The sequence below is a fragment of the Centroberyx gerrardi genome, chromosome 1 (assembly GCF_048128805.1).
Source record: "Centroberyx gerrardi isolate f3 chromosome 1, fCenGer3.hap1.cur.20231027, whole genome shotgun sequence".
In the NCBI taxonomy this organism is placed as follows: Eukaryota; Metazoa; Chordata; class Actinopteri; order Beryciformes; family Berycidae; genus Centroberyx; species Centroberyx gerrardi.
The window spans coordinates 35,453,359-35,467,383 of NC_135997.1; the positions used below are offsets into that span (position 1 = coordinate 35,453,359).

Sequence of the window (14,025 nt, forward strand, 5' to 3'; positions counted from 1 at the left end):
AAATATTGACAGGGGTGGGAGTACCAAATATTCTACTCAAATAGAAGTATTGTTGCTGAAGCTTAACTTAGGTAGAGGAAAATTACTGGTGTAAAAATCTACTTAAGTAAAAGTACAAAGTTTTTAATTGGAAAAAATGTAAGTAATTAAAGTAAAGTCAGATTATGCTGACTGACTGTTCACTTTGAATAGCCAACTGGCCTAGCCTACTCCTGTCATAGCATACAAGTAAATATAAAATCACTGATTTCTAAAATACTCAATAAAGTACAATTACATGAAAAAGCTACTCAATAACCAGAGTAATAATGGTGATTAGTTACTTTCACCCTTATATTGGCAAGTTGAAGAGTTAGGATAGGCGGTGGATAGACTAGCCTGCCTGCTGGTCTATTAATAATAATAATAATAATAATAATAATAAACTTTATTTGTATAGCACCTTTCATACAAGAAATGCAGCTCAAAGTGCTTTACAACAGAGAAATTACATGCACCGAGTGCTTCACATAAAACTTGATAATGATAGTGAGAATAAGATAAAGATATTAGGTCCATGGCTGCAGTAAACAAGGCAGGTAGATTATCTCATTGCTGTTAACCTTGGCCGCCATTGAAATGAAGCTGGAATCCCTTTTAGGCTGCTAAGCAGGGTGAAATCCTGGCCAGAGAGCAACAATAGCTTGTCGATTAGATTAGTTCACCTTAGTCACCACGTTACCAATGGCCGTTAGACAGACTCTCACCTTTTGATAACCCCAGATTGCTGACCTCTGACTCTTGGAGGACGGTATTAGCGTTCCTCACATGAGGTGAATTACATGCTTGAGAAATACATTGTGCTACGGTTCAGTGTGCGATGATAACGCACCACCGACTGCCTTCCCAGTTGCGAACAGAGCCATCCCGGGGAAATGTAGGGATCCTCATTAGGACTTTTACAAATTGACTATAACTCATCATCTGACACAAGATTAACCCACATAGCTGAGTAAATGGCAAAAATACACACAGACCCGGAGACAAATATACTAGATGGACAGGCTTCTTTGAAGACCTATGACTTGAATTTGAACTGAGGCTGGTGTTACACATGAAACCTTTTCACGCAACTCAGTTGTATGCAACAGATTTTCATCGGAGTTGCACTGTGTATCACCCCCTTCAATTAACTGAAAAGTTGCGTGCAACCTGGTTGCATCAAGTTGAAACTCTTAAAACTTTTTGCAACTAGGTTAGAGTTATATTAGCCAGCCAGTGAAAATGTTGATGGAATGACAGAATGTCACATGACTTTCAGTTGGGCCAGTTGGTAGCACTACTGCAACCAGCTATCTAATAAAAACAAATTAACTTTACATTTAAAAATGTTCATATTCCAGGTAGTTTTAAGTATTTCCTGTTCAGAAAGTTAACTTGGCAGTGGATGTAGCTGGCATTAGCTTGACTGCTAACTGTGGACATAGCTTATATCGTATATATTATGCCACAGCGAAGAGATTTAATATGATGAATTATTAACTTTTCAACTTGATGGCAACATAAAATAATGTTTGCTGTTGTAAAACATGACTGCCCCCTCTTCAACCATTGAAACTATTGTAGAGTCTGTTGTAGAGTCTATTGTTGCGTAGTTTTGATTGTATTTGAAATGCTTTGTGTAACAGTAAAGTTACATGAACCTCATGTAACTCACCCAACCCCGAGCAAGCAGCGTTTGCAAGGTGATATATTACCTCTTAACTAAAACTCTCTGTTGGATCTCTGCTCTAATTAGCTAGCTTACTCCTCTACATTGGGAAAATGTGACTTTATTATTTACAGTATGTCAATTGCAGGTCACTGTAAGCTGTACCGGAGACCTGTCAACGTTGTTGTAATTAAATAAAAGTCATAGAATACTTAATGACCCCTTTAAAGTCCAAATGAAGAGCTCTACTCCAAAAGGCTATATACCCATTTTTGAAATAAACCCTTCTATGGAATTCATCATCATTTAATATCTCCAGTCTGTAAAATCCTGTTGCATTTAGTGCTCTTTTGACTGACTCAAGACTTCTTATATGGGCATTATCATTTTTAGTCTAGTCTAGTCTTGTTTATTTATATAGCCCTTTATCACAAGCATGTCTCAAAGGGCTTTACATAGCATCATATACAGTACATGTCATATACATACTACATCATATATATACATACTACATATACACATCATATACATCCTATACTATGTCATGTAGGTTACATACTTTCATATACATCATATATATACAGCATATACTATGTCATATACATATATTTTTAAATTGGGGAAGATTCATGTGACATTATATTGCAATATAATACAACCAGCTACAACAAAGGGAAGACTTGTACTAGTTTTTAGTTGCTAATCATATTTATATATATTATTATTTTGAATGATCAAAAAATTCTTGTGTGTCATTTAGGACTGAGCATGAAGGATGTGTCTCCATGAAGTTTCCTTGTCCTTGGTCTGCGGACACTGCAGGGAGGTGATGCTGGAATGTTGTGATGTGTTGGATGTTACATTGGCTCAGACGGCTGCATGAAGGCCAGGAGGGATACAGACAGTTGGAGGCTTGTCTGAATAAAACAAAAACTCCAAAAATATTAGTCTTTCTCGGTTTTTTTTTCAAGGTCATGTGACATAAATGATTCTAATTCAGAGAGACTGTCCCTTACGTCCGTCTGCATTTAGGAAAACACTAATGGATTTCCTAGAATGCAGGGGACAGCTTGCTTACATAGTACTTTGAGTCTGGCAAATGTTAAGCATTTAACACAAATGTAATATACTGTAAATAATAACAAAAGCTTTGTGTTATCCATCACAGCGTATCCACCCATAGAGTCATAATAATTACACTACCATTTAAAATGAGTAAGACTCAAGACATGGTTTTAATTTAGCATTTAAATGATGCTGTACTTGGATATCGTCCACAGTTTTCATGGCACTACCTTTTCAGCACTGACTTGCCTCTCCATTTTCGCTGCAAAACACAACAAAGAACCCCCCCACCCCACCCCACCTCACCCCACCCCACCCCACCCCCGCGGTTCCTAGCAGAGGAACAAATGTCATTCTCGGCAAAGACACTTTTTTGTCCTTCCCAGCGGCAGATTTCCTCAGACTGAGAGCACTGTCCGGTATTTTGATTGATCATGTATTTGTATCTATTCATAGAGGCCAGATTCATCATTCCAATTTGTCAAGTTAGTGGAGTGCTGAGTTAATTATGTGCAGGAGAGCCGGGCTAGAGGACAGCCTCCTGTTTAGGCTCATCTGAGGTTTCCCTACCTTCACCTCCTCTCCAAACGAGCAGCCAAAGCTTCGCCGGGCTACCGGAGCTGCATGGCACCCTGGGTAATTAGTGTGATGAATGCTTTAGCAGAACAAATAGTGGCAGTCGGCTGTCTTTCTCGTCGTGTGGCTGGGCTGTCAGAGCTCAGGGGGCTCTGGGCTCATCAGGGTAATGGATGATTCTCCAACAGGACCATCCCTCAAACAACAGCGTCACTACCGAGCGAGAAACACACAGACTCTTACCTGCTTTTTGCTGTCTGTTAAAGTGTGAAAGTGGTGCCACTGTAGTGTTCTCGCAGGCATCCAGGCTGGTTATGGTTGTCAGCTGCGTGTTTGGTAGGTTAGGAACAAGCAATAACAAAAGCGTTCCTGAGAGCAGGTCACAACACATTGTGTGCAGTCGACTGGAAGGATGTAATTTCTTTTTCCTTTTTTTTTTTTTTTTTACATAGGCCTGGCCACAGGAAACAGAGCCCTCTCCAAAGGAATGAAAAGACAAATTATCATAAATATGATTTTCTGATTTTATTCATACAGCCTCATAGGATTGCATATACGAATATGCAAACATCTTGGTACTAATCCTCTGAGGGATTCTTGTAGAAAGTGTTTCCACACCCGGAGTGTGGAGCTGTCGCTGCTGAAATGATGGATCACATTATTAGATTAGAAGAGAGCAAGGACAGCCTGCAACTGGATTTGCAATTCACAGCCTCTTTTGTATATAGACCTTTTCTACATGAAAGGGATAATTGGGCCACTGTCACTGAGTCAGAGAGCGGTTTTTAACAACGTGAGGAACCTTGCAATAAATCAGGTCATCTGTCCGAGCCACGTCATAAGACAAGGCATTAGTCAAATATGCGGGATGATCCTTTTGCATACAATGTAAAGAGGAATATATCATCATTTATTCATAGTGCGGCAAGTCCAGATATCCTCATTTTTCCAACAAATGAAGAACATATGGTGATTTTGTCTCCTGGATGAATCTGAGAGCAGAGCTGAAGACCTGGCTCTTTGTGCTGTCATTCCAGTACCAGCTAATGGCCTGTACTTACTCTCTGCCTTGACTTTTCAACCTATTGTGACAGTGAATAATACGTTGCACATAAGGCTGAATTCCCCGCCATGTCATCCATGTAGCGGAAGCTGAATAGGTTGACTGTCACAGACAGGTAATCCATAGCTGTATCAGTAAAAAAAAAACAAAGTTCTGTGAATTGTTGCGATAGCATAGGCCCACAGCTAGCAGAGCGTGAGAGACAGGCGAGGTCGTGGAAAGGTTATTTCTGGGTTCAGGAGGTGAGACTTCGGGACGTGGACACGTCAGTCCGGCCGAGTCCTCGGGTCAATGTGAAGACGAGTGGAAGACACATCTCTCTGTCAGCGCGCAGAGAGCCCACACGGGTTCAGGCTTTTGTCGTGAAGTCCCAAGTCATTGAGTCAATAGCCAAGGAACATGACACAACCTCTCAGAGTCACTCTGCATCAAGCGGAACAGGGAATGGCATGCTTTCCATTTCACTGCACCGTGGCCCCGACAAGACCCCGGCTGCACTCTAGAAACAGGAGAGCTCTCAGCCCGGCAACACCGCAGCATAGCCCCGAACACATACCTCGGCTTCCTCAAAGCAACGGTACAAGGTTATCCACCGGCCAATCCATAACCCCGGCTATTATCTGCACTAGCTGTTATAGCGCTGTAGGGAGGCCTGCACTGAGACCAGGAGGGGCTCAGGGATAACCAGAGGGCTCGGATGAAAGGAAATTAGATCATGGCAGAGCACAAGCACATTTCTATTAAAATTATGTCAGGCTTTATCTTCTTCTGTCAATGGGTTTAGACAGGAAAAGAAAATGTGACCTTTCACCCTCTCTGACCCAGTTCTGATATTTTCGTTGCTGTCTAAGCATGGAAAAACGATGACAGTTCTTCCATGTCTGATCCCAGGAGGTTAAAAAGGAGATATGCCAACCATCCATCTGTGATTGAGTGTAATGCAACTCCACTGGAGAGCAGAAAATTATTTAACAGACAACAACAATATAACATATCATATTTTATCTTCAGTCAGATGCCTTTGATTGTATCCTAAATTATAATTATTATTATTAGGTGGCCGGGCCTATTGTTTTTGTACATGTTCTTCATCGCTTTCTTTCTTTATTTCTTTCTTTCTTTCTTTCTTTCTTTCTTTCTTTCTTCTGACAAAAACTCCCTTCCCATACACAAAACTTTGCAGAGTAGCCTGGTCTGGTCCAAAATGACACGTGGTAATATGGGGCCAATCTTCCTGATGATGGCGCTATAGCAACCATCCAAAGTTTAAAACTTCAAAAAATCATTAAAAAGCCATACATGCTACAGGTGATCAATTTTCTTAGGGTGTAGGCCCATCAGTGGAACCTTTTGTTAATCGCTCAGTTTTTTTCAACAACTGTAAAACTAATTAAATCGAGCTACCTCTACACCGTAAATTGAAATGACACCAAACTAGCTTCCAAATAATCGGCAGACTCTCAACATGAAGTTTTTAAAAACTTTATTTATTGCACACAGACATTTAACTTTTGGCCCAATATATGCTCAATGAAAATAAATGACAAAATTTTTATCACCACCTGGATGAGGTGTTTTTTTCTGAATTTTATCTGCAAAACTTAAATTTTGGTACACTCTTTCTAGTCTGCTTCCAGACCCCTGAATCGCGTCCCGCCCACTGTTCAGATTTTGTGAGGAATGGAGTGGTAACAAAATGGCCATTCAGTCTGAATATCTAAAACTTTTCACTACATTAGACAAATGTGGAATATTTTGCATATCATGCCAAAACCTATGCTCTTGAACAGATTTTATTTATCTACACCAATACTGGATCTTTGAGGGCTTCTCTACCCATCGTTCACAGTAAAAAAAAAAAATATGGAAAAATAAAGAGTTATGGCACAGAATATCTGAGGTGGGTGTGATTTTGTGAACTGGACCAATAAAAATGTCTACATCTCCACTGATAAACCAAATCTTATATCCATCCAGGTTTTCTGTGATAAGAAATTTTGAATTTATAGAGACTACTATACAAAAGATATATGCAAATGATTGAGCAGAGAATGATGTTGCAGGCTGCCAATTTTGACAAAATAAATTCAGTCTACATTTACATGTTTTCACTGCTTCCTTTGTTCAAGCAGACTCCACAGTAACAGTGGCAAAAGATTTTCTTGGGCATTAAGACCACCAGGGACTCTCAAAAAGCCCAAGCTTTTTAAACCCCGCACTCATAAAGTCATACTGTTTGTGACTTGCCAATATGGCGACAAAGGTCCTGGGTGGTGCAACCATAATGTAACACTTTATGCTCCCTGGTTTAGGTGAAGTGAAATAATTCTAATAATACTACTATTATTATTATTATATGGTAAAACTGATTGTCATCCTGTAAGTCGTATGGGAGCATTTCAAACAGAGTAAGGGGTAGAATGGTGTGGAGATGATTGTGATTAAAACTCTCATTTTATCTATATGTTCCATATCATCATCTAGTGGATAATGCACAAGGTAAATTGTGGCTGTTGCTGGTAAGTGTTTCAACTCTACTAGACATTTTGGTAGGTAGCCATCATCTGGAGGGTCTTTTCCAACCTAAACATCCTCTGTGGCTGGTTAAATAGTGCAAGTGGCTGGTGGACTGTGGAATAGCTGGTGGATGAAAAGTTGATGTGATTATGGCATGATGAGAATTTATTGTATCAATGGTGAAAAAACCTCCTTGCACTGACAAAGAGGAGATTTGACTAACAGGAATACCATCATAGGTTTGTCATTAATAATCAGGCAGGAGAGGTCGTCATAAAAACAAAAATAGTATTTAATGTATTTACAATAAACATACAATCATGTAATCTTTTCCAAGAAATATACAGAACATAACGCTTTAAATATAAATTCATGTAATTTGAAAAAAAGAGAAAAAAATCCAAAGAAGCAATAGAGCATATCTAAAAATCTTTAGTGACGCTTTGAAAATATAGGTGATATTTTCATATTTCAATGCCCTTTTCCTTTTAAAAGGTCCCCTGCAAAGAGCCATGAAATTCATACATAGAATACCACCCACAACATAAGCAAATACATCACTGTAAACCGTCACTAACATGGTTAGCACATGGTTTCACTTTAACCAAAGGCAACATGCTGCCTAAAGGCTCAAACCAAAGGATTATCTATCTGACATGAAGAGTTTGCTTCCAAAATGACATATCCACCATTTGGAAGTGACTACTACACTCACAAAATGATTGATAGCAAAAAAGTAAAAGAAATGATAGTACTTTTTACAGGATAACAGCTAACTTAATTTCATTGTTGACAAAATGACAGTCTAGAACCTCTATTTTTTAGAAATATTGAATGATAAACCTCAGATAGACTTTTTTCTTTTGTTTGCCCACAATGGATATATAGTGTTTTGGAAATAAACTCTTCATATGCCAATACTTCTATCGCCAAAGGTCAGCTATAAAACCCAACCTGCTGTCACCACAAGGCAAGGTCATCAAAAGAGAACAATGATAAAAATAAGATGTAAAAAAATGTTTTATGCTCAAAAGTTCATTTTTCATCACAAGGCAAAAACATCTCAAGCACATTTTGGTGCCAAAAGAAACAGTCCTGTCGCCGCAGGTGAATACAAGGTCAAGCAAGCGCTGTCACACTTGCCAACGCATTAGACAAACCTACAACATGTTGGCTTCTTGGCGAGTGTAAATGTTACAGTGCACATGTTGATATGGCACACCATAGACTCCCACCAATAAATTCTCAGAGTAGAGCTAAATATCCAGGCACAGGTGCAGGACTGCTATTGTTTAAGTTTGGCTAATATTCTACAGTCAACCTTATCTACAATGTCAGACTATAGCTTAACATTGGTGCCACTTATTTCAAGCAAAGTATTGTTTTCATTTGGACCAAAGCAACAAACAGCTATCAGCGTTGCCATAGATGGAAAGAGAGATTAATCTAAATTAAGACAATAACTCCACTGGTAGAAAAAAGCCTACATAATAACAATTAATACATCCTAAATAATATTGTTTTATAGACCAATATACAGCATCTTATAGGCAATACGTTTTTGGGACACTTCTATTTGTATGATATGGTAAAAGGAGCTGGAGGGATATCACAGAAAGGCTACATACAGCTGGAGGATCTGGTCTGAGCTCCAGCTTGGTGAGACGGGTTCTCAGCAGAACGTTACAGAACACTTCTATGGTGTCACTTTGGCACTTGTATGGCACTAGTATGTACAGAGGAAACTGAATCAGCACTATGACACACTGGACGTTACAGATATCAATGACAGCTCCACCTACTGGCTGGCTGTGGAGGAGGAGACGGTGGCAAGCGCGAGTCACTCGCCTCCTGGTAATGTTAGTTATCACCTCCTCTCTACCAGCAACCTGAAACCTTCCTTCTTAAATGTTTGTCCATCCTAAAGTTAGTGTTGGACTGTCTTGCTGTGTGCCAATCTTCCCATCAGAGACAATCGTTTTCAGCTTGAACTTGGAAACCGATCCAAACACTGTCCTTAATATCAGCACCAATGTCCATAAACATCTCCTCCCTAATCAGCACCCTCTAACCTTCTAACAGCCAATGAATACTATTCTTCTGTTTGAAGGGTTTAAGTCTTGCTCCAGTGTTAAAAATCTCTCTTAGTTCGCAGCAGAAATCAACCCAGTCGTATCTGGTCTGGCATGGTTCTGCGGCATATACTGTAGGTCCATGAAGCATTCAACTCTTTAACATTCTCTACTAACTACTCTGTTTTTTCCCCATTCAATATTTTCTGGTCATTATTAATGATGTTGAAACAGCAGAAATGAATCGTTGCTGAGTCTTGGTTCACTGAGTGACAGAAATCTCTCTAAGCTGAATACATGATATGAAGAGTTTGGTTCCAAAATGAGATCTCCATAATTTGAAAAAGTGACTCCTACAACATGATTGGCAGTACAAAATTAAACCAAATGATGGTACTTTTTAAAGGATAGTAGGTAGCTTTAACTAAAGTCCTTCGTTGACTAAATGACAGCAATTTTACAGACTGCTTCCTCTAGATTAGAGATATTGAATGATCAGCTTCAGGTTATCATCCCCCCCCACCCCCAAATGGATATATACAACATTTTGGAAATGAACTCTTCACATATTGTAGTGGTAAATAGCTGGACAAAAGGAGTCCATGTTTTTGATGCAAAACATATTGAGTTCTTACAAAGTAAGCCAGGAAAAAAAGAAAATATGTAGATTTCTCTGTATAAATAAATTATTTTAAACTGGATATGTCAGAAATCAGAATCCCATAGAATTCCTTGACAAATCAATATTTGAAAAAAAAAGAAAAAAAAAAAAGTATTTAGACCATCACTGTAGTATGGAGTGATTATGAATAAGCTGAGGTCAGTATTTGACCGTTATACAAATAAAAAAAGATTTTTGTCAACATCACAATGCAGTATGCATTATTAAGCATTATTTTCCACGGTCAGAAATACAATTTGGAGGCCATAACAGCTAAATGTTGATTCAACCATCACCATGACCACTGAGTCATGAACCTCAGTGTCCGTGCAAGTGACATACTGAATACTGTATTATCTTTGTTTCATTGCATGCATTACTGGCATGCTTTTAACTATAATGGCGGCAGGGTGGGATAAGTGGTTAGAGAGACTGTCCTGCAACTGAAAGGTCATAGGTCCAGTCCCTAAAACGGCTCATATGTGTGTCCTGTTCAAGTGTGCTTGAGCAAGACACTGAACCCCTACCTGCTCACTCACTCTGGGTAAGAGCATCAGCTAAACATCTAAAAGGTAATGTCTTCTTTTTTTTAATCTGCTTTTGGAAGTTGGAGCTAATTTATAGAAATGTCCGAGGGAAAATGTTGGACATGGGAGAAAAAGAAAATAACCAGTATAGCTCTGTTATATCATATGAAAATCACAACTCAGAGTTTCACATATAGGCCTTGTTAAAAAGAACCTGGTAGAGAGGTGTGAACTAAAAGCTTTCTCTGGTGATGAAACAGTTCTGTGGCACAGAAACAGATAATTGGTCTCTAATTCTAGTCCAGCAATTACAGCCAAACTCCACACTATGACATAATAAAGGAATAAGCTATGCGTCGCCTTAACATCTCCCACCAAGGCCCAGATCTACTAAAGATTTGCGCCAGTGCATCGATCGAATTGCAATCGAATTGCAGGCGCAAAAACCTTGTTATCTGATCTACTAAGACAGCACACAGGGGATTTGCGCTTGAAATCATGGGTTGATCTGGGTGCACCGTTTTTTGCGCTTTGGCCTAATTGCATATGCATTTATGGGTTTTCCAAGGCTGAGGCGCAAAATAAAGAGAGGGATTTATGGAAATTGGCAGCGGACATGATTTATCAAGAGCGGGTCTTATCACTTTGCGCACAGAATGGCCGGAGCGGGACTGTCTCTGGAACCGGCGCCAAGATCAAAGTGACAGTCATCTACATAGCATAACATGCGGCCATTAGATTGCATCCATATTCCAATTCCAATTAGGTTTAAGTAAGTATTAAGTTAATTAGGTTTCCAATTAGGTTGGTTCACCTCCTCATATCAGAACATCGCTTTTTTACCTCTGCAAAATCGCATTTCTGGTGCCCAACTGCATTCACTTTTTTGTTGTGTCGCCAAAGAGTTCCTTGTTACACACTGGTAAAACATCTCTTCTTTGCAGCAGGGAGCTCTTTGGGGTTTTCTCCTCCACCAACTCTTCTGCAGCTCTTCTTCTGCCCATAATTAAGCTGCAGCTCACGGGGGAAATTGCAGCAATCGGGCTATTGTGCGCATTGTTTGGACCTTATATTTGCGCAGTCACAAGTCTAATTAATTATCTGCGCCTCCGCTCATTTGCATGCACTACTTTAGTAAATACCTTGCGCTGGCGGCCCAATTGCTTCTGTGCTGCGCCTGGAATTGCGACATGTTAGTAGATCCGGGCCCAAATGTTCCAAAACACCCTTTAAAACAAGAACAGATCAATTACAGTGAAAGCTATTGAGAAAGAGTCTTTTTGTTCCTCTTTTGTAAAATCTTAGTATTATGTTCACTGTCTTAAATGTCAATTGAAAAATTCAAGAGTTTGGGTCCAAAATTAGATATCTACCCTTTGAAAAAAAGTGACACTTACTCTTAGAAAGTCATCAATAGCACAAAAAAAAGGGTCTATGTGTAATTTCTGGTTCAATGGTGACCTCTATTGTTCAACAATGTCATTACAACAACAAATCAAGGCTTGGCCCCTCCTCCGCCCTCCTCAAGCCTTCCCTGCTGCGCCTCTGATTTCTATAAGCTGCGTAGAGGCGTCAGCAAAAACAAAGGCTAACATTGAGCACAATAACAAAATAATGAATTAGAAAGCGTGTAGGAAATTTTTCTAGCGAGGTTAGCTAACATATTCAGTAAGGACGGAACTATTATTTACGAACCAATAGCCATTGTTGCTATTGGTTAGCTAGAACGTTAACTAGTAAGATAGCTGCTTAGCTCGCGGAGCGCAAGCAAAGTCTTTTTTTTTTTTAGGGGGGGGTGTCACAGGTGTGGGACGGTACAACACTGTGGTAGGAAGGCCTTCAAAGAACAACAACAACAGCCTCGGCCCGCTCCTGTGTTTTTGAATGCAGAAATCTCCGCAGAGTGTGCGGCGTGAGCTGTTCACTTTGTTTTACTCACTACCATTCGGGAACCTCTGCTGATATTTACTAGTCATATTATGCTTCAGTAAAGCAGAAATATTACACATTTAACCTTTAAGTTACTGTTTAAAGTACTGTGGTTAACTGAAGTTGACAAAATGTTTGCGCTTTAACAGACTGGATCATCTAGATTTTAAAGATATTGAATGATGAACTTCAGCTAATGATTTATTTCCAAAACTACTCATATGATTTAGAAATTAACTCTTGAATCAAAAATCGTCTACAAGTAAGGCTGAGTGAGTGAACAGATGAATCTCTAACTGTGGCAGGGTAGCCTAGCGGTTAGAGTGACTGTCCCGTCATGGAAAGGTCACAGGTTCAATCTCCGCAACAGCCACATGTCCTGTTGAAGTGTCCTTGAGCAAGACATTGAACCCCGACCTGCTTACTCATTTTAAGTCGCTCTGGATAAGCGCATCAACTAAATGTAAAAGTAAACAGTGTTCCATCACCAGCAACGCAATTAATGTCATCTTGTGATGCATAGCCATGTTAATTGTCTTATTTATCCTTTGTTTCTGATAACTGGATCTGAGCAATGCTTCATTGAAAAATTCTAGTAGAAAATAAACTGCCTGACCAATAATAGCTAATTAATCAACACAATTTCCACGAGTTCCACACCCTGGTCTGAGAGTAAATCGAAATCTCATATGACCCTAACTTTAATTTACCTATAATTGAGTTTAATTGAAGAGGTTCATTCCAAAAATGAGATATCCGCCATTTGAAAAAGTGGCACCTACTCTTGGATATAGAGTTTTTTGGAAATGAACTCTTCAATTTCTGATGATTTATAGTACATTTGACTTCCATCATTCTGCCTTCTTGGGTCAGTGAAAAATAAGACCCTAGTCAAGACTGAACGCATTCTTTTAAACCGAGACAACACCAAAGAAACACCATCCTTCAGGTCAATTGCACATAACAGCTTCAGCTCCAGTCTCCAGTCCCAGTCCAGACTGCCACTATAAAACTGACTCCATGTTGTCGCACATCTCATGGTCCTCCAGGTTGTATATGAACTTTGTCCTGTTGGCTGGGTTCTGGGTGATCTCTTTGCCCAGGTTGTCCAGAGTCACGTTGGAGGCGAACAGCTCAGTGGGGGTGAGGTAACCCTCGCTGTTCTTGATGTATTTCTTGTAGTTCTTCCTCAGACACTGCCATGTGGTGGTGTAGAGGACAAAAGCCGACGACTTGAGGACGATGGCGATGCTGACATACAGATGCCTGTAGGCCACGTTGTCGTACAGCATGCAGGCTCCCTTCTCGCCGCAGACCGAGCTCCAGAACAGACAGGTGGAGTCGATGCCCATGCCGAAGATCAGAGGAGGGGGTATGAAGCCTGGGGTAGGATGGGATGGGGGACAGGCAGCAGGTAAAAAGGTCAAAGAGGGTACCAGTTCGAGTTCCTTTTATATCCACACAGACAGACCGGTGAAATTTGTTTCAGCTGAGGTGCAAAATCACTTTGACATTTACAACACAGAACAAAACTCCAGAGCAACAGTGGACATGTACACAACATATAAACAGGACAAAGTGCAACAGTGCAACACACATAATACAGTATATATACCAGTACAAATGAAGCAAGGGCTGTTTTTAATTAATTAGTTGGATTCTGTAGAAATGTAGTATTTATGTCCTGTAATGCAACAGTTGGATAAAATTCATAAGAAATGGATAAGAATGCATAAGAGTGACAGAATGTATAAGAACTGAATGCCTTTGAGTTTCTTACCTATCAGTCTCAGGAGCAGGAACAGAACTCCGAGGGCGTAAGATTTAAGCTCTGGACTTACAGTTCTGAAAATACAGAAACAACTGGAATAACTGAAGTGGAATATTGACCAGAATGCTGCATCTGAACAAGTGGCCCACTGTGG

General features: G+C 39.8%; 1 protein-coding gene across 1 annotated transcript in view; it reads right to left on the reverse strand.

Moving 5' to 3' along the window:
- Positions 1–13,104: 13,104 nt before the first annotated feature.
- Positions 13,105–14,025, reverse strand: part of LOC139911367 (solute carrier organic anion transporter family member 3A1-like) — a 44,282-nt gene continuing 43,361 nt past the window's right edge. The window contains exons 9-10 of the mRNA XM_071898892.1: positions 13,881–13,945; positions 13,105–13,481 (exon numbers count right to left, since the gene is read on the reverse strand). Of these exons, the coding sequence (XP_071754993.1) occupies positions 13,105–13,481; positions 13,881–13,945 (442 nt within the window). The remainder of the gene's footprint in view (positions 13,482–13,880; positions 13,946–14,025) is intronic.